Source organism: Heliconius melpomene, chromosome 8 (genome assembly GCF_056956725.1).
Source record: "Heliconius melpomene rosina isolate 202511_hmr_F chromosome 8, ASM5695672v1, whole genome shotgun sequence".
In the NCBI taxonomy this organism is placed as follows: Eukaryota; Metazoa; Arthropoda; class Insecta; order Lepidoptera; family Nymphalidae; genus Heliconius; species Heliconius melpomene.
In genome coordinates, this window is record NC_140396.1 from 4,783,074 (window position 1) to 4,802,691 (window position 19,618).

The following is a 19,618-nucleotide window of genomic DNA, read 5'->3' on the forward strand; positions in this document are numbered from 1 at the left end:
TTTTATATTAAGTATTTATAAATTTAATATTTCATTTGCTCGGGTGAGAACTGAACCTACAACTTGCCACGCTAACAGTTGAATGCGTGTGCGCCACGAGTGGGCTCATATAAACATTTATTTACTTAAAATTATAATACTATATTGTTGTTTTTAGATGCTTGTGCACTTAATAGTTGGTTTTATAGGTATCACAAATATACAGTTCACAATAATTCTGGTATATAAAAGAAATGTAAGTCTAACACATTTTTATATTACACCTAAATTAGGAGGTCTTGTACTCTGTTCAATTAATTTGATAATCTCATTTTCTGTAATAATGAAAAAAAAAATTCTTAAAAGAACAATGGAGAATTTTTTGTACATTATTGAGACACCATAATGTTTAATATAGAGGATGATTGGTAGATCCATCGACAATGTGATTCTGAATACCAAATGTGTCCAATAAAATGCTCGAGAAAAAATTATAATAACATCTTCTCCATAAGATTCTCTTTATTTAAATTATGAGATGATGGGGGCCATCTTTGGCAATATGTTATGATTTGCAAAAGAAAAAATAAATACAATTTGTTATGAGTACGATACAAAAAAAACATAAGGGATGTTTAATAAAGACTTCTAAATTGAATTATTCTTAAATTGTAATGTACTTTGTATACCTACACCAACAACTTCAAAACTGAGACTATATTTAATTTCATTAACCACTGTAGCTAGTTTCAAGTAGTATGTTCAGCAGCGAAAAATTATTCGCGTCATCAATAATCAATAAATTTAAAGTTTTAGGCCTTATTATATTATTATAGTTTAATAAGGCCTAAAGATAGTGTTTTTACAAATGTTTAATTTAGATTATGTTTATGGCCGAAGTTGCCGTTTTTCGTTTTTAAATAACATTAAAATTTATTGATTGGTTGAAATAGTTTTTGATTTATTTTTAACTCTTAAACTAACAACTTTAATGGTAAGTACTATATGAAAAAAATGTACTGGAGTATTGTTCCTCTTACTAAGATCTACAAAAAAGTCCGCGACGGCCGATATTCGTCTCTTTTAAGAATAACGTGTAATGATCATTTTTCTGTCTAAAAATAATTTCAATATATTTTTTATTGTGAGTCATATTTTTCCATAATAGTATTAATCCTTATCCTTTAAAATACTTTATTAATTTTCTACGTTAAACGAAGATAAAAATTGCTTTTTACACTATTTCGAAATTGCGAATACTTTTACAGAAAAACTCATTTAATTGTTGACACATCACGCCGTTCACACATCAGCTGTATGTTACTCAAGTTTCACTTATCCCTTACTCTCAGCATACAAATAAGTATATTTTATAGTATAGTTACGTTGGCCATTTAATGTAGACCAAAACTGTCTTTTACTGTTTTTCATTTTAATAAGTACTTTAGAAGTTGTTACAATATCAAAAAATCCTTGCGTCGTTTCGCAAACGACTCTCCACTCGACTAAGCGCGTCCGCCATGCCCGCCTGCCTTACATGCATCGGTGGTTCAGTGGTAGAACGCTCGCCTGCCACGCGGGCGGCCCGGTTTCGATTCCCGGCCGATGCATTCTATTTAATTTTCCTCACAGGCCGCCACGTAGTGCTTTCTTTTTATCAGGGACAGAATACTCTCTTCAGCATTAACCACAAGCTCGAAAAAAAAGCCTGCCTTTATAGCAACGAAGATTTAGATGCGTTTGCACGTATTGGATAATTCGAGTTGAATGTATTATTTAATGTCATTTAACTATCTAAAAATAGTCATTTAAATATATTAATACTTGAAATAAGAAATAAATAAGTACTTGAAAAGATTAGTAGCACAGATATAAAATTACGGTACCTACTAAAAAATCCTTGCTGTTTAAAACAATTGGAAAATCCTTATTGAAACTACGAAAATGCGTGTTGCATTAGGTATTAATTAATTTTCACATTATCTTAAGTGCTTTGCAAAAACATACATTATATGAATAATCCAGTAGTTAAAGCGGGCGAAGCCGCAAGAGGGTCGCTAGTACATTATAAAAATCACTCACAGAAGACTCATTCTGATAAATCCTTTATACATAAATTATCTAGTCATCTTTTTACTTTTCAAGCAAAGAATAGTTAATATTTAATTTATTCAATCAACAGGATTTACAGTTTGATTTGAAAACAATACATATTTTAGGATATCTAGTATACAAATATGCCGTTTTATTTTATCCATCAGTAATGATGGAGATGATAACAGATCAACTAGATGCACTGAAGATCCATATTGCCGACAGAATGATAACATGTACCAGTAAGTTAATAGGATATAAATATTAAATAAGATTTCGATTAGAGGCCAGGACAGCTGTGGATTCGACCCCCACTCGAGGAAATGAAATAATAATTTACATTTAGGTATATTTTCATTTCATCGCCCCGGTGTCGAGGCAAAACGCGACGTTGAGTTCCGTCACTGAACACGCAATATCCCCAGAGTTCATCGAAAAATTTGGAGCGGAGTGTCTTAGCACTAGTCTCCGTCTGCCTACCCTACATATGGGGATTTTTTTTTTTTTTTATGGAAAAAGAAGGACAAGGCAAACGAGCGTTCGGGTCACCTGATGATGATCACCGCCGCCCACGACCCCGTGCAGCACCAGAGGAGCTACAGGTGCGTTGCCGGCCTTTGAGGTGGAGATAGACGCGCTTTTTGAAGGTACCCATATCGTACCGACCTGGAAACACTGCCGCGGGTAGGCTATTCCACAGTTCGGTGGCGCGTGGAAGGAAATTCCTACGAAACCGCACAGTAGTGGAGTGCCACGCATCCAGATGGTGTGGATGATATTTGAGTTTGTGACGTGCTGTGCGGTTAGAAAATTCGGCGGCAGGTAACAGGTCAAACAGTTCTTCAGAACACTCACCATGATAAATGCGATAGAGAACGCACAGCGAGGAGACGTCTCTACGCAGGGCCAAAGTGTCAAGCCTTTCACAGCTTACTGGGTCCTTAATGATTCGGACAGCTCTACGTTGTATGCGATCAAATGGGTCAAACTGATACTGGGGTGCACCAGCCCAGAGATGAGAACAGTACTCCATGTGTGGCCGAACCTGGGCCCTATATAGAGCCAATCGGTGTCTTGGCGTGAAGTACCGTCTCGCTCTATTGATGACCCCCAGTTTCTTCGAGGCCAACTTGGCCTTGCTTTCCAGATGATCGCGATACTGGCAGTCACTCGAAACATTAAGGCCCAATATGCTGATACTCGGCGCGGCTGAAAGGGGAGTGTTCTGAAAGACTGGCGATACGATAAATGGGGTTTTTTTTGTGGTTAACGCGCAAACCTGTGTCTTCAGGGGGTTAAATTGGACCAGGTTCTTTTCACCCCATGAAGAGACATTCTCGAGGGATGCCTCAACAGAAGATACAAGTTTATTTCGGCACTGTTCAGCGTTTTCCCGAGAAAGACTTGCGCGGCCGGAGTAAACAGCGTCCACCGTGCTGTCATCTGCATAGCAATGAATGCTAGAATCCTCCAGCATGTCATTGATATGCAGAAGAAACAGCGTGGGGGACAGCACGCAGCCTTGGGGAACGCCAGCGTTCACGGGCATATGTTTGGAGCAAAAACCGTCGACAGTGACCTTGATGCTGCGCCCAGTGAGAAAGCTGGCGATCCACCTGCATAAGTTCTCGGGAAGCCCATAGGATGGAAGTTTAGCAAGGAGCGCCCCATGCCACACTCGATCAAAGGCCTTCGCCATGTCCAAACTAACTGCCAGGCCCTCTCCCTTGCTACCAATAGCCGCAGCCCAACGGTGGGTAAGGTAAACCAGAAGATCACCGGTTGAGCGACCATGGCGGAAGCCATATTGACGGTCATTAATCAATCGGTGATCCTCTAGATAAACCAAGAGCTGGCTATTGATGATGCTCTCCATGACTTTTGAGAGTAGGGAGGTGATGGCAATAGGCCTGTAGTTAGATGGATCGGAACCATCGCCCTTCTTCGGGATCGGGTGGATAAGAGCGCTCTTCCATGAATCTGGGACTACGCCGACTGAGTAAGAGTGCCGAAACAAACGCGTTAGCACCGGTGTCAGCTCAGGAGCACAAGAGCGAAGTACTAAGGGGGAGATGCCATCTGGCCCGCTCGATTTATGGATGTCCAAAGAGGACAGAGCTCGCCTTACAGCTTTTTGGCTAAACTTAACATCAGGCATTGAGCTCTGGCACCGCGGTATAGTCGGTGGCGTTGATCCTTGGTCATCCAAAGTCGAGTTCGAGGCAAAGAGAGCGCCCAGGAGATCGGCTTTCTCTTTCGCCGTATGGACCAAGATGTCATTCCCCTTGCGTAAAGGCGGAAGCGAAGGCTGGCTGAAGTTGCCGAGTGCCGCCTTTGAGAGCGCCCAAAACTGGTGAGTTCCGGACGGGTAGCTCTCAAGCTTCTCGCCGATTTTGGCGATATGCTCGGACCTTGCTTTGGCAATTTGCCGCTTAAAGGACCTAGAGGCCCGGTTATACTCTCTTTTTGAGGCTTTCACCTTCGGATCCTTAGTAACCAGTGCCTCGGCCCAGATTTGATATGCCTCGCGTTTGCTAAGGGCAGCAAGTTTGCAAGACGTATCAAACCAAGGCTGTGACTTGCCACCGATGGGCACTACATTGCTAGGAATATAAAGTTCCATGCCTTGCAGAACCACATCGGCAACAGCAGCGGCACAGGTACTAGGATCATCAGAAGAGAAGCAAACCGCCCCCCAGGGATAAGATGAGTAAAATGTACGCATCCCATCCCAATCTGCTGACTTGTAGTGCCAGACGCGACGAGTTGCGGGTGTTCTGCGACTGCCGCGCTTAATGGGCACGACACTCCGTACCAGGCAGTGGTCAGAAGACCCCAAAGGAGCATCGACGACAACCTGGTACTGTTCCGGGTGCGAAGTCAGCAGAAGGTCCAATAAGGAGGCATTGTGGTTGTCCACGTCCGGGAGTCGCGTAGGCGACTCAACCAATTGGGACAATCCATTCGCCGTAGCAAGGTCAAAAACGGCCCTCCCAGCGTGGTCGGTGGTGCGTGATCCAAGCCAACTGGCATTGTGCGCGTTAAAATCGCCAAGTATCACGACCTCAGCAGAGGGGATCTGTGAGAGCATATCGTCGATGGCCGATTGCATGTGTTCCATGAGCCGATCCGTTTCCGCATTGCCACTGTGGGACCTGTAAAGGCATGCGTAGACTCGGGTTCGATCGTCCGAGTCAACACGGAGCCAGATAGTCGACAGGTCCCGACCTTCAAGATTAGCAAGACGACGGAAACTCAGGTCCTCCCTTACGAACACAGCGACCCCGGCATGAGGCATAAAGTTGTGTTCTATTTTGTAGCCGGGGTATTGGAGGTAGGCTGTGTCGCTCGGTCGGACAATTTGAGTCTCCGTCAGAAATAACAAGGCCGGCCGTGCCGTCTCAAGATGGTGGTGGACGGCATTCAGGTTGGAGTGAAGACCCCTGATATTAGAAAAGTCCACGTTTAGTGTGGTAGGGGTTGCCGTGGGGCGTACGTCTCGTTTGCCTTGTTTGCAATTTGGTCTTGTGCGCGGTACTGTGCCCTCCCCAGAATTCGAAGGGCAGCCTGAGCTTGAGGACTCAGGGAGGGATTCTCCAGCACCGGAGGTGCTGGTACCCTCCTGGGGTAGATTCTCTTTATGTGCCGCTTTCATATTCCAGGGAGGGATGGGGGTTGGGCTCCGGAGCCCGGCATTACCTAATGCGAAACGCAGTGGCATAAAGCCACTACTTAACGCCGGTTTTAAATGCCGGGGGTGGTAATGATCCGGTCGAGTCTGCCCATGCGTGTTGCCATTGCTGGCGACGTGACTCTACCACACGTACTTTAGTCGCCTCTTACGACACCATCAGTACCAGGGTGATCCTATTCTAGGCCGGGATCACATAGTAGTAAAGTGAAGCTTTATGAAACAATCATGCTCGTTATTAATAATTTTAGACTGATTTCAAAAAAATATTTACTTGAAAGAAAAAAATCGTAATGACTATGACATGATCGCATAAATGCAATTTAGTTAATATTGTTTTCAAAAAATATATTCTAAAATGATTTTGTACATATATAGGTCCGTATTTTGCCGTTCGGCTACGAAACCCTAAAAAGTATATATTTGATTTCAGATGAAAGACGACGATCAAATATGCGTGAGCTACTGAAGTACTTTCGTGAACATCCAATGAAATATTATATTTATAGAGCTTTTCAAGTATATTCGCGTTTGCCGCTAGGATATCTTTCACTTGCCGCAACATATCTAGTATGCTTATTACAATTTACACATGTACTCCAAAAAACATAATACCCTCATTTGCCTTACTTATTTTCTTATGCCCCCAATTTGGGGCAGTGTGCATCCATTCTATATGATCTTTCCTCACATCTAATTTCGCCCAAAATCTTGCCCAGTTTTTGCCTTGCTTAAAACTAAAATCTTGCATGGAAGATAATGAAATGGGAGATATGGCAGATAAGCGTGGCAAAGTTTATGCTATTCTTAAGGATAACAATCCATTGAGTGTTTCATTATATGGTCAGGATCTAGATGGAGCGTATGGCCAATATACTTCCAATTGCGACGCTTCATCTGTTGATTGACCGGTGTTTTTTGACGGAATTCTCGGATTTCGGATGCGGAATAGTCTTTAGAATTAATTTACATATTAGAATTTATGAATTTCGTAATAATGTAACTGCACGTTAATTACTTGATACATTGATTCTTGTTATAATTGCACTCTAGAGTTACAGAACACAATGTGTTAATACACAGATGTGATTTTAATCGTGTGAAATAAAATAGCTACTATGTTCATATGTGTTTTATTTAATGCTGGTCCACAACTTCGTTTCTTGGTTTTTTAATTGTCTACGAAAACAATCTAATATACAAAGCCCTATCTAATTTATTAGCTAATAATGCGCTATTTCCTTATTTCTTAAAATTTGGCTGGTTGTCATTAGTTCTTATAACTAAGCTAGACAGTAATGGTTCTACTTCAGGTACACATTTTCAAAATGTAGGCGCTTTAGGTACGTATAAAATAATATAATAGTTTGCAGTAGCGGCCTTAGGGTAGGGCGAGTCTGGGCAACAGACCAGGGGATGGCCCAGGGGGATTTGCATCCCAATTATAATATATTTTATATTATAATTGGGATGCAAATGGATATATCTATTTATAATAGATTTAAAGTAATCTATATAACACTCATACGTTTGGGTACCGAGGTTGGACGTATTCCTATTGTGGTGGTATTCAGTCTATTGTATTTTCGTGTAAAGATATTTTGCACTAAACTTCGTAAAGAGATCCTAAATAATGCTACAGCTGTTCTTGATTGGAAAGAATATGTGAAAATCTATATGAAAATATTGGACACATTAGAGAAAACTGATTGGCCTATAAAATTTATGGTAGGTACTTATTTTAATATTTGATCGAAAAAAGAATAACAAAACTTAAACTAACTTAACTATATATGAATCGTTCATATATATTTAATAATATAATATATAGGTTCCCAATATATTTTTTTAATATCTTCCAAGTCCGACCCCTTTAAAATTTTATTATAAGTATAGATTATAATATTGTTCTTTGTTTTAGATGCTTGTTCACTTAGTTGTTGGTTTTATAAATGTCACAAATATATAGTTTAGATTAATTCGGAAATATAAAGTAAATGTAAGTACATTATACATTTTTATATTAGGTACATAGGTACATACTGGTGACGCCTGCGCAGCTTCGTCTAGTGATTTAAAGCAAAGACAAATCTTATATGAAGTTTATAAAAACGACAAAACTATAATAATATAATAATTACATAAATTACTCATATTTTTATTTATAATATATTACGAGAAATAATTAATATTTTATTTATTCAATCAACAGGGATTTCAGTTTGACTTCAAAACAATGCATATTTTATGCCTACTCATATATAAATATGCACTTTTATTTTATCCGTCAGTAATGATGGAGATGATAACAAATCAACTAGATGCACTGAAGATCCATATCGCCGACGAAATGTTAACTTGTACCAGTAAGTTAATAGAATATAAATATTTAATACGACTGAAGAAACAACTACGCCCATTACTAATAATTTTGGACTGATTTAAACATACATACCTATATTTGAAAATAAATAAAATAAAAATAATCCATGTAATAGCAATGTATATACAACTTTACAACATATGCAATTTTCGATAGTAAAAAAAATATTTTAAAATGATTCTGTACATTTCAGATGAAAAACGAAAATCAAATATGCGTGAGCTACTGAAGTACTTTCGTGAACATCCAATGAAATACTTTATTTATAGGACTTTTCAAGTAAATTCACGTTTACCGCTGGGATTTCTTTCACTTGTGGCAACATATCTTATGTGTTTATTACAGTTTACACATGTACTCCAAAAAACATAATATTTTCATTTGCCTTTTTGTAGAGGGTTAAGACCTTGCATTTTTCATTCCTCATGTCTACTTTCGCCCGAAGTCTGGCCCATATTTAAAATTTTTATAATATCAAACTAAACAAAAATATTATAATTTCAAACTAAAATATTACGTATGAGACGTAAAGCATAAATGTGGCAACGTTTACGCTTTCCTGATGGATAATAATCCATTAAGTGCTTCGGTAGGTATATGGTCAGGATCTAGAATTTAGGTCTTAGGTACTAGATGGAACGTATGGTCAATTCATTTTCAATTGCGACGCTCGAGCTGCTGATCGACGGGTGTTTTTTGAAGAATTCTCATAGATTAATTTAAATATTTTTAATGAATTTTTAAACTGCACATTAATTTAATTATTATTGTACTTCCACTCTAGAATTACAGACTATTAACATAGATGTGGTTTTATAGGTGTGAAATAAAATAGCTACTATACTCACTTGTGTTTTATTTAACGCCAGTAGCCGTCTACAACTTCGTTCGTTCGTTTTTCTATTTGTCAATGAAAACAATCTAATAATCTAAACCCTTGTAACAAATGCGGCACTTCATTTCTTAAGCTTTTGCTGGTCTGTTATGGTTCTTCAACGTAATATGTTCCAGAAGCCAGATCCTTAATTGTAATGTGTCATTATTTCTTATAACGTAGTTGCTATGATTCAGGTGTAGTGGCAGGTTTACATATATTTAAAATGTCTAGTTATTACCGTCCTTACTTCTACAATTGGCAATGCAGTCTGATTAATAAGTTTTTTTACTTACTTCTTTTTAAGAAGTACCTAATTACGTTCAATTTTATAAAATTTCAAAATATAATTATAAAAATAACTTCATCGATATCCACAAATTTAAATAGTAATTTGAATAATCAATACTTCTAACTTAATCCTAATTAATGACATAATAATAACACTTTTTTTTTTCACTGAATACAGAGTTAGAGAATAATATAAAAAAAAATGTTTAACTTTTCTATAGTTCAAATTAATGCAATTCAACCGACGATATTCAAACGCGACATACGTTTTGTATTTATTTTACCTTTTCTTAACTGTATTTCAGAATTTATTCACGAAAATAATTGAATATTGTAGTGTAAAAAATTTATGAATAATGTAAATATATTTTTTTCGAGTTTTACCGATATGCTATTTCTATATTGATAGATCAATATTTTTTAAAATTAATATAATAAGTCCATCAATCCTGTCATGTAAAAGAACCTTTTTTTTGACATGTTTGCCTTTTGTCTCTTGCCGTAATGAATCGAGTATAGAAAAAAATTGATTTTGTACATATATAGGTCCGTATTTTGCCGTTCGGCTACGAAACCCTAAAAAGTATATATTTGATTTCAGATGAAAGACGACGATCAAATATGCGTGAGCTACTGAAGTACTTTCGTGAACATCCAATGAAATATTATATTTATAGAGCTTTTCAAGTATATTCGCGTTTGCCGCTAGGATATCTTTCACTTGCCGCAACATATCTAGTATGCTTATTACAATTTACACATGTACTCCAAAAAACATAATACCCTCATTTGCCTTACTTATTTTCTTATGCCCCCAATTTGGGGCAGTGTGCATCCATTCTATATGATCTTTCCTCACATCTAATTTCGCCCAAAATCTTGCCCAGTTTTTGCCTTGCTTAAAACTAAAATCTTGCATGGAAGATAATGAAATGGGAGATATGGCAGATAAGCGTGGCAAAGTTTATGCTATTCTTAAGGATAACAATCCATTGAGTGTTTCATTATATGGTCAGGATCTAGATGGAGCGTATGGCCAATATACTTCCAATTGCGACGCTTCATCTGTTGATTGACCGGTGTTTTTTGACGGAATTCTCGGATTTCGGATGCGGAATAGTCTTTAGAATTAATTTACATATTAGAATTTATGAATTTCGTAATAATGTAACTGCACGTTAATTACTTGATACATTGATTCTTGTTATAATTGCACTCTAGAGTTACAGAACACAATGTGTTAATACACAGATGTGATTTTAATCGTGTGAAATAAAATAGCTACTATGTTCATATGTGTTTTATTTAATGCTGGTCCACAACTTCGTTTCTTGGTTTTTTAATTGTCTACGAAAACAATCTAATATACAAAGCCCTATCTAATTTATTAGCTAATAATGCGCTATTTCCTTATTTCTTAAAATTTGGCTGGTTGTCATTAGTTCTTATAACTAAGCTAGACAGTAATGGTTCTACTTCAGGTACACATTTTCAAAATGTAGGCGCTTTAGGTACGTATAAAATAATATAATAGTTTGCAGTAGCGGCCTTAGGGTAGGGCGAGTCTGGGCAACAGACCAGGGGATGGCCCAGGGGGATTTGCATCCCAATTATAATATATTTTATATTATAATTGGGATGCAAATGGATATATCTATTTATAATAGATTTAAAGTAATCTATATAACACTCATACGTTTGGGTACCGAGGTTGGACGTATTCCTATTGTGGTGGTATTCAGTCTATTGTATTTTCGTGTAAAGATATTTTGCACTAAACTTCGTAAAGAGATCCTAAATAATGCTACAGCTGTTCTTGATTGGAAAGAATATGTGAAAATCTATATGAAAATATTGGACACATTAGAGAAAACTGATTGGCCTATAAAATTTATGGTAGGTACTTATTTTAATATTTGATCGAAAAAAGAATAACAAAACTTAAACTAACTTAACTATATATGAATCGTTCATATATATTTAATAATATAATATATAGGTTCCCAATATATTTTTTTAATATCTTCCAAGTCCGACCCCTTTAAAATTTTATTATAAGTATAGATTATAATATTGTTCTTTGTTTTAGATGCTTGTTCACTTAGTTGTTGGTTTTATAAATGTCACAAATATATAGTTTAGATTAATTCGGAAATATAAAGTAAATGTAAGTACATTATACATTTTTATATTAGGTACATAGGTACATACTGGTGACGCCTGCGCAGCTTCGTCTAGTGATTTAAAGCAAAGACAAATCTTATATGAAGTTTATAAAAACGACAAAACTATAATAATATAATAATTACATAAATTACTCATATTTTTATTTATAATATATTACGAGAAATAATTAATATTTTATTTATTCAATCAACAGGGATTTCAGTTTGACTTCAAAACAATGCATATTTTATGCCTACTCATATATAAATATGCACTTTTATTTTATCCGTCAGTAATGATGGAGATGATAACAAATCAACTAGATGCACTGAAGATCCATATCGCCGACGAAATGTTAACTTGTACCAGTAAGTTAATAGAATATAAATATTTAATACGACTGAAGAAACAACTACGCCCATTACTAATAATTTTGGACTGATTTAAACATACATACCTATATTTGAAAATAAATAAAATAAAAATAATCCATGTAATAGCAATGTATATACAACTTTACAACATATGCAATTTTCGATAGTAAAAAAAATATTTTAAAATGATTCTGTACATTTCAGATGAAAAACGAAAATCAAATATGCGTGAGCTACTGAAGTACTTTCGTGAACATCCAATGAAATACTTTATTTATAGGACTTTTCAAGTAAATTCACGTTTACCGCTGGGATTTCTTTCACTTGTGGCAACATATCTTATGTGTTTATTACAGTTTACACATGTACTCCAAAAAACATAATATTTTCATTTGCCTTTTTGTAGAGGGTTAAGACCTTGCATTTTTCATTCCTCATGTCTACTTTCGCCCGAAGTCTGGCCCATATTTAAAATTTTTATAATATCAAACTAAACAAAAATATTATAATTTCAAACTAAAATATTACGTATGAGACGTAAAGCATAAATGTGGCAACGTTTACGCTTTCCTGATGGATAATAATCCATTAAGTGCTTCGGTAGGTATATGGTCAGGATCTAGAATTTAGGTCTTAGGTACTAGATGGAACGTATGGTCAATTCATTTTCAATTGCGACGCTCGAGCTGCTGATCGACGGGTGTTTTTTGAAGAATTCTCATAGATTAATTTAAATATTTTTAATGAATTTTTAAACTGCACATTAATTTAATTATTATTGTACTTCCACTCTAGAATTACAGACTATTAACATAGATGTGGTTTTATAGGTGTGAAATAAAATAGCTACTATACTCACTTGTGTTTTATTTAACGCCAGTAGCCGTCTACAACTTCGTTCGTTCGTTTTTCTATTTGTCAATGAAAACAATCTAATAATCTAAACCCTTGTAACAAATGCGGCACTTCATTTCTTAAGCTTTTGCTGGTCTGTTATGGTTCTTCAACGTAATATGTTCCAGAAGCCAGATCCTTAATTGTAATGTGTCATTATTTCTTATAACGTAGTTGCTATGATTCAGGTGTAGTGGCAGGTTTACATATATTTAAAATGTCTAGTTATTACCGTCCTTACTTCTACAATTGGCAATGCAGTCTGATTAATAAGTTTTTTTACTTACTTCTTTTTAAGAAGTACCTAATTACGTTCAATTTTATAAAATTTCAAAATATAATTATAAAAATAACTTCATCGATATCCACAAATTTAAATAGTAATTTGAATAATCAATACTTCTAACTTAATCCTAATTAATGACATAATAATAACACTTTTTTTTTTCACTGAATACAGAGTTAGAGAATAATATAAAAAAAAATGTTTAACTTTTCTATAGTTCAAATTAATGCAATTCAACCGACGATATTCAAACGCGACATACGTTTTGTATTTATTTTACCTTTTCTTAACTGTATTTCAGAATTTATTCACGAAAATAATTGAATATTGTAGTGTAAAAAATTTATGAATAATGTAAATATATTTTTTTCGAGTTTTACCGATATGCTATTTCTATATTGATAGATCAATATTTTTTAAAATTAATATAATAAGTCCATCAATCCTGTCATGTAAAAGAACCTTTTTTTTGACATGTTTGCCTTTTGTCTCTTGCCGTAATGAATCGAGTATAGAAAAAAATTGACGTTGATCCCGCCAGGTGACGCTGTCAAGACCGGTCGAAAAAAAATTTTGATGGTGAATAATTGTGTCCAAATTCAAAATCTTTGTTGTTATGGATTTTTAAACTATCGAGGAAGATCAAAGAGTATATGACTATACGTTAAATAGTAATTAGATAGTATTATTGTCATTTTTATAAAACACCGTTTTTTTAATTAAAGAAACCACTAGAATAAGAGTAGTTAACCCTAGAAGCCCAAGAGCTTACAAGAGACGGGTTTTTTTAATAAATACCTTCAAATTGTAGATATGTAGAATTATGTTGTGATTGTGACTCAACTACACCAGCTCCATGTTTAGGCCTTGTGTAACTTTTACAATTCTATTAAGTAGTATGTAAAGAATACTACGGGTCCTCTCTAGACAACTGAGAAGAGTGTTTCTTTAAGAAAATAACGAACATTGAAGCGTGTACTGAACGCGAAACAATGTCACGAATATCAAGTGAGCCACAGGCATTGCCAAACAAAATTAAAGATGAACCAGAATCAAAAAGTGTTAGTACTGTGGATATTGCTCTTATAAAACAAAAGGTAATTTCATAGTTTATAATATATTTAATTCCATAAATAACAATGTTTTGGTGAGCATAATATGTGTATCTCAAACTAGTTTATTAGTTCAAAATATTTATATGATTTTTTTTTCAATATAAGTGTTTTTAGTTCTGGAAAAACTGGAAGAATGTCATATATTTTTGTAACTGTTTTTCCCAAAATATATTAAATACATATCACTATAAGTACTTATTTTTTAATTACATAAATACATAATACAAATAAATTTAAACAACAAAATATTAATTTACCAGACTAAGCTATATTAAGTATAAGTGTACTAATTCATGTAGGTAAATTTGACCTTATCATTGGGCTTTTTATATAGCAAAATATAATTGGAGTAATAATAAATATAATTTTATTATATTTAAAAATCAATTTTAATCTTAAAGAGATATGAGACGATACACCAGGTAGGTCTTTAAGTTGACCGTTGAAGTTTATTCAGTATGGTTCCATATTGCCTGTCATTGTACACTGAATCAGTTCATAATATATTTTATTGTACTTGTTTAACATATTATGTATTAGTAAAAAACATAAGTGAAATTAGAATTCACTTATATATACTTACATATTTAAATGATATCCCCCGGTAAATAATATTTATTACTCGGTTTTAAAATATCCAAAGTTTAAAAATCATTGTTTTGGGTTCTATTACATTGATAAAGGTTCCCAATTTTTTTTTTAAAATATTTCAAGTACAGACAACGAGGTTCTACATCAATCTACAACTAAAATAATTCATGTATATTACAGATCCCAAATTCGTACCTCCTTGAGGAAGAAAGCGTTTGAAGATGCAGGTATACCAGTCAGGCAGGTAAGCAGCACCGTCACCAGCCACACTTCACCTCAGGTACCCTCGCTGACCCAATACATCACGGGCTTAGGAAAAAAGACAGAGGTTCAAATCTTCACTAACTAATGCATAAGTAATTTACGTTTTATGTATTTTGTCTAGTGATCTTTTTTTAATTTTATTTCACTTAGTGAAGATTACATTTTTTTTTAACTTTGCCTCACATTCTTGTTCTATATGCTGTTGTTAAATTAATAAAATGTATTGTTTTATTAAAGTTACTGCATATTCATTTTAAAAAGTTTCGTCTCTCTTTCTCTTTCTCTTAATCTAAATTACCTATTCTGTGTTAGAATAAAAAAAAAATTGAATCCATTCATAATCATTCATTACACGAAGTATATTCCACAGGTGACGCTGAATATTTTAAACGCATCAGAAAACGAAGTAGACATAGAGGGTTTAACCAAGGATGTCAAGTTGGAGTTCGAAGCCTGCAACGACTAGGTGGCCACGTGAAACATGTTTCTTTTTTCATTTATAGGATATATATACGATAGGAACGAGAAATAAAGATAAGCTTGTTACACCAAGTTTTCGCCTCCAAAATGTTAATAAATCCTTTATGGGTCTGAGTATACGTGTTTATAATAAAATTCCGCAGTGCATTCTTAGTTTGCCACTACAAAAATTTTAAATATCTGTAAAAAAAATTCTAGCAAGTAAAGCGTATTACACTGTTCAAGAATATTTAGAGGATAAGCATGTATGGAATTAATGTCTATTAAATGTAATGCAGGATGGCTGCCAGCTAATGTAATAGATTGTACCATTGATTTTGAAAAGAGCAGCTGTTGAGTTTCTTGCCGGCTCTTCTCAGCAGAACTGCCTTCCGAACCGGTGGTAGCTTTTTGTTCATATGTTCATTCGACGATTCAAAAGTGCTTATAATAATTGCCTATTTGAATAAAGAATATTTAGAATTTTGAATTTGAATTTGAATTTATTCCTCCTTACACTACAGTCTTATGGTCGGTAGGTACCTGTTGTCATCTTATCCATTTCTTTTAATATATTTTTTTCTTTAGATATTACCTAGAACTAGACTTATTATTATATACATATATTTCTATATTTATACAATATCTCAAGAGACTCCAGTTATTCATTGTTGTTGCTACTTTTTAAGTTAACTATAATATTATACTCTAAATAATATGTTCAGCTTCTCATACTTCAATGTCTTTATATTGAACACTGAAGCGAAGTCATCTTGTAATCCCCTTCGTAGAACATAAGCAACAGTAATATAGATTTTTAGGATACTAATATTATTATAGTTTAGGTAGTAATTAATAAATAATTCAAAGAAATATAGCAATCTTTTCCTAAATTACCCTTTTTCTGGGAACGTGAGTTTTTTTTAAACCGTTTTCATAAATATCTACTAGTAACCTCAGCAATTCCTCTAAAATGTTTTTAGTATAGGCATTTGGAATATTTTTAAAAAATTTCAAGTAATATATATTAACAAAATTATTTAAAATCAATTATTCATATGAAATAAAAAATTTTTTCGCGGGTAGGCGTGAAACATTACAGACGTATTTATAACAGCTGTTTTTGATTAAATTTATATTTTCTATTTCTATACGTTTTTAAAAACCTATTTTGTTTATGTGAACAAAATTACCTACTAGCAAGAGTTTTCCTGTAATATTACTTAAAGGGCCAGTTGTGGTGCATGGGCACAAAGTGTGACTGTAAAGCCGACTGGTTCTGGGTTCGATCCCCATTCGAGGAGATTACCACTAGCACCATTTGATTTCTGTACCTACATGTTATTTATAGAATTTATATACATTGTAAAAATAATTGTTTTAAACAATGTTTCTATTAGTAATTACTTGATACTCGTATTTCTAGAAAATGTACAGGTATGTATATAATTAACCATTTCATTTGTTATATTAACTATTCTGATTCAAGATAAGCACTCAATATGATTAGTTTTATCCAGGTCACTCAATTCAATAGTCATTTCATCTATCAGTTAAAATACAAACATGGCTCGTTACGGAGGCGACTTGGTCGGTATTAACTTTATTTTAAAACTGCGCTTGCTTTTTGGGTTTTATTATAATTTTTATGAAAATATCTGGCTGAAGTACGCTATCAAGGCATTGTTAGTAGCTATCAGCATACAGTATGTTTATATTGCAAATATTGATAAAATAACAACATTTAACGACATAAGCGAAATATCAAGACTAGTGGAGTATGTTATTTATATAACATGTTCGCTACAAACAGAAGAGGAATATCTAATCAACTATTTATCGATTGACACAATAATAGATGAGAAAAGTTATTCGAGAAATACTCGCACAAATATAGTGAAATTTTTAATATGCTACATTGTATTACTTGTATTTGTTTGTTCGTTATTTTATATAACGTTGATGCAGATTGGTGTATATGCATCTATCGATAATGGATTTACAGTAATATATATAGTTCTCATACGTTTTGGTATCGAGATTGGACGTATACCTATTTTGATGGTATTCATTCTATTGTACTTTCGTGTAAAGATATTTTGCACTAAACTTCGTAAAGACCTCCTCAATAATGCTACGGCTGTTTTTGATTGGAAAAAATATGTGAAAATCTATATAAAAATATTGGACACATTAGAGAAAACTGATTGGCCCATAAAATTTATGGTAAGTATCTATTCCAATATAGGTGGTGAGGGTAGGCCGAGGAAACCTGTGAGCCTAATGTTAAGACATTCCGTTCTCATTAATGCAATACTTTGGGCCGAACTCCTCAAAGAGGCATTGAGTGTTGAGAGGTAGAACTCAACACCAAGATTTGCCTCGTTACCAGAGCGAAGAAATGAAAATATTAAATATTTTCTTGAGTTGAGTGGGAATCGAACCTACAGCCAGGCCTGGGCACAACTCGCACGCTTAGTTTGTGCCCCTGCGCCACGTCAGGCCTCATTAAATATTTGTTTACTAAAATTATAAAATTAATTTGTTTTTAGATGCTTGTGCACTTAATTATTGGCTTTATAAATGTCACAAGTACGCAGTTCACAATAATTCGAGAATATAAAGGAAATGTAAGTACATAACACATCTTTACATTTGTATACTAGCCCTAGAGAATATTTACCTACGCTCAATTCTTTTGATAATCCCGCTCGTTGTAATAATGAAAAAAAAATCTTAGAAGGATAGTAATGATTTTATTGTGATGATGATTTCCCGATCAATAGACAATCTTATACAGTTGATAAATATGGTAATGGTATGGTATGGTAAGGTCTGAGATTTCACCAGATTGGATTTCAAATCAAAGCAACATGCCGGCTTCTACTCGCACGCAGGCGGAGGGATCTCTGTAAAGAGACTACAGCCTGCAGCAAGGGTCCGCTCACATTGTACCGAGTAGTATGTCCACTTTTCATATATAACGAAAAATACTTAATATTTTATTTATTCAATCAACAGGAATTTCGGTTTGACCTGAAAACAATTAATATTTTTTTGGAACTCTTATATAAGTATGCAGTTTTATTTTACCCATCAGTAATAATGGAGATGATAACAGATCAACTAGATGCACTAAAGATCGAAATCGCCGATAAAATGATAACTTGTACCTGTAAGTTAATGGAAAATAATTTCATAAGATTCGATTCGATCAGCCAGTCATGGCGCAGGTGACCAAGCGTGTGACTGTAAACGCGACAGGTTGTGTGTTCGATTCTCACTTAAGGAAATGTTTTATCATTTAGATTTCTTCGTTCTGGTGTCGAGGCAAGCGCGGCGTTTAGTTCCACCACTCAGCACGCCATGCCCTCAGAATTTGATGGAAAGAGGGGAGCGGAATGTCAAAAAAGGACATCTAATGTACCTATTTATGTAACATGTGCAATTTCATTGATCTCTATGAACAAAATATCAATTGTTACTAGCAGTTTTAAATTGATTTCAAAAAAATATTTATTTAAATAAAACCATCTAATTAATGAAACAGTAACATAAGCAATGTAGTTGATATTTAAAAAAAACTTTACGCAGGCTCTTAAGTATCTATATGTTTAGGAGATTTATGATTTATGAATTATAAAATACACTTATACGGTAAAACTTACATATTAAAACTATTTATTTGATTTCAGGTGAAAGACGACGATCAAATTTGCGTGAGCTACTGAAGTACTTTCGTGAACATCCAATGAAATACTGTATTTGTAGGGCATTTCAAGTATATTCGCGTTTGCCGCTGGGATATCTTTCACTTGCCGCAACATATCTAGTGTGCTTATTACAATTTACACATGTACTCCAAAAAACATAATACCTTTACTAGACATATATACTTTCTTATGTCCTCAAGTTGTGGCAGAGGATGACTAAAGAATGCATTTTCACGTGTAATCTTATGCTTTGAGTAAAACTAAAATTTATGAATATTGAAATTAATTAACTGCACATTAAATTGAGTGTCGTAATATTTCCACCCTTGAATTACATAGCTTAACATAGCTGTCATTATAATGGTGTTAAATAAAGTAGGTACCTACTATATTCATGTGTTTTATTATTATGCTAGTAGCCTTCAATGTTATTTATGTAGTTTC

General features: G+C 34.3%; 2 protein-coding genes and 1 long non-coding RNA gene across 6 annotated transcripts in view; 2 read left to right on the top strand and 1 right to left on the bottom strand.

Annotated features, from left to right (window-relative positions):
• The window catches only part of LOC146536789 (uncharacterized), a 1,414-nt gene extending 960 nt beyond the window's left edge, over window positions 1–454 (top strand). The window contains exon 2 of the mRNA XM_085189612.1: window positions 398–454. Coding sequence (XP_085045738.1) covers window positions 398–454 — 57 coding nt within the window. The remainder of the gene's footprint in view (window positions 1–397) is intronic.
• LOC146536788 (uncharacterized) overlaps window positions 1–9,441 on the bottom strand; it is a 12,105-nt gene extending 2,664 nt beyond the window's left edge. Inside the window, exon 1 of the long non-coding RNA XR_014878208.1 lies at window positions 8,996–9,441. This is a non-coding gene — a long non-coding RNA (uncharacterized LOC146536788). The remainder of the gene's footprint in view (window positions 1–8,995) is intronic.
• Window positions 9,442–13,379: 3,938 nt separating this feature from the next.
• Window positions 13,380–19,335, top strand: LOC146536790 (uncharacterized). Of its 4 annotated transcripts, none has more exons than XM_085189465.1 (6): window positions 13,380–14,129; window positions 14,919–15,094; window positions 15,373–17,687; window positions 18,014–18,091; window positions 18,483–18,636; window positions 19,157–19,335. In XM_085189465.1, exons 3-6 carry the CDS (start codon window positions 17,028–17,030, stop codon window positions 19,333–19,335), a joined length of 1,071 nt encoding a protein of 356 aa, XP_085045591.1. In that variant the 5' UTR covers window positions 13,380–14,129; window positions 14,919–15,094; window positions 15,373–17,027. The 4 variants fall into 4 exon arrangements, with proteins under 4 accessions (XP_085045591.1, XP_085045593.1, XP_085045594.1 ...); XM_085189467.1 differs by having other exon boundaries at window positions 14,919–15,066; XM_085189468.1 differs by having other exon boundaries at window positions 14,919–15,018.
• The last annotated feature ends 283 nt before the right edge of the window (window positions 19,336–19,618 follow it).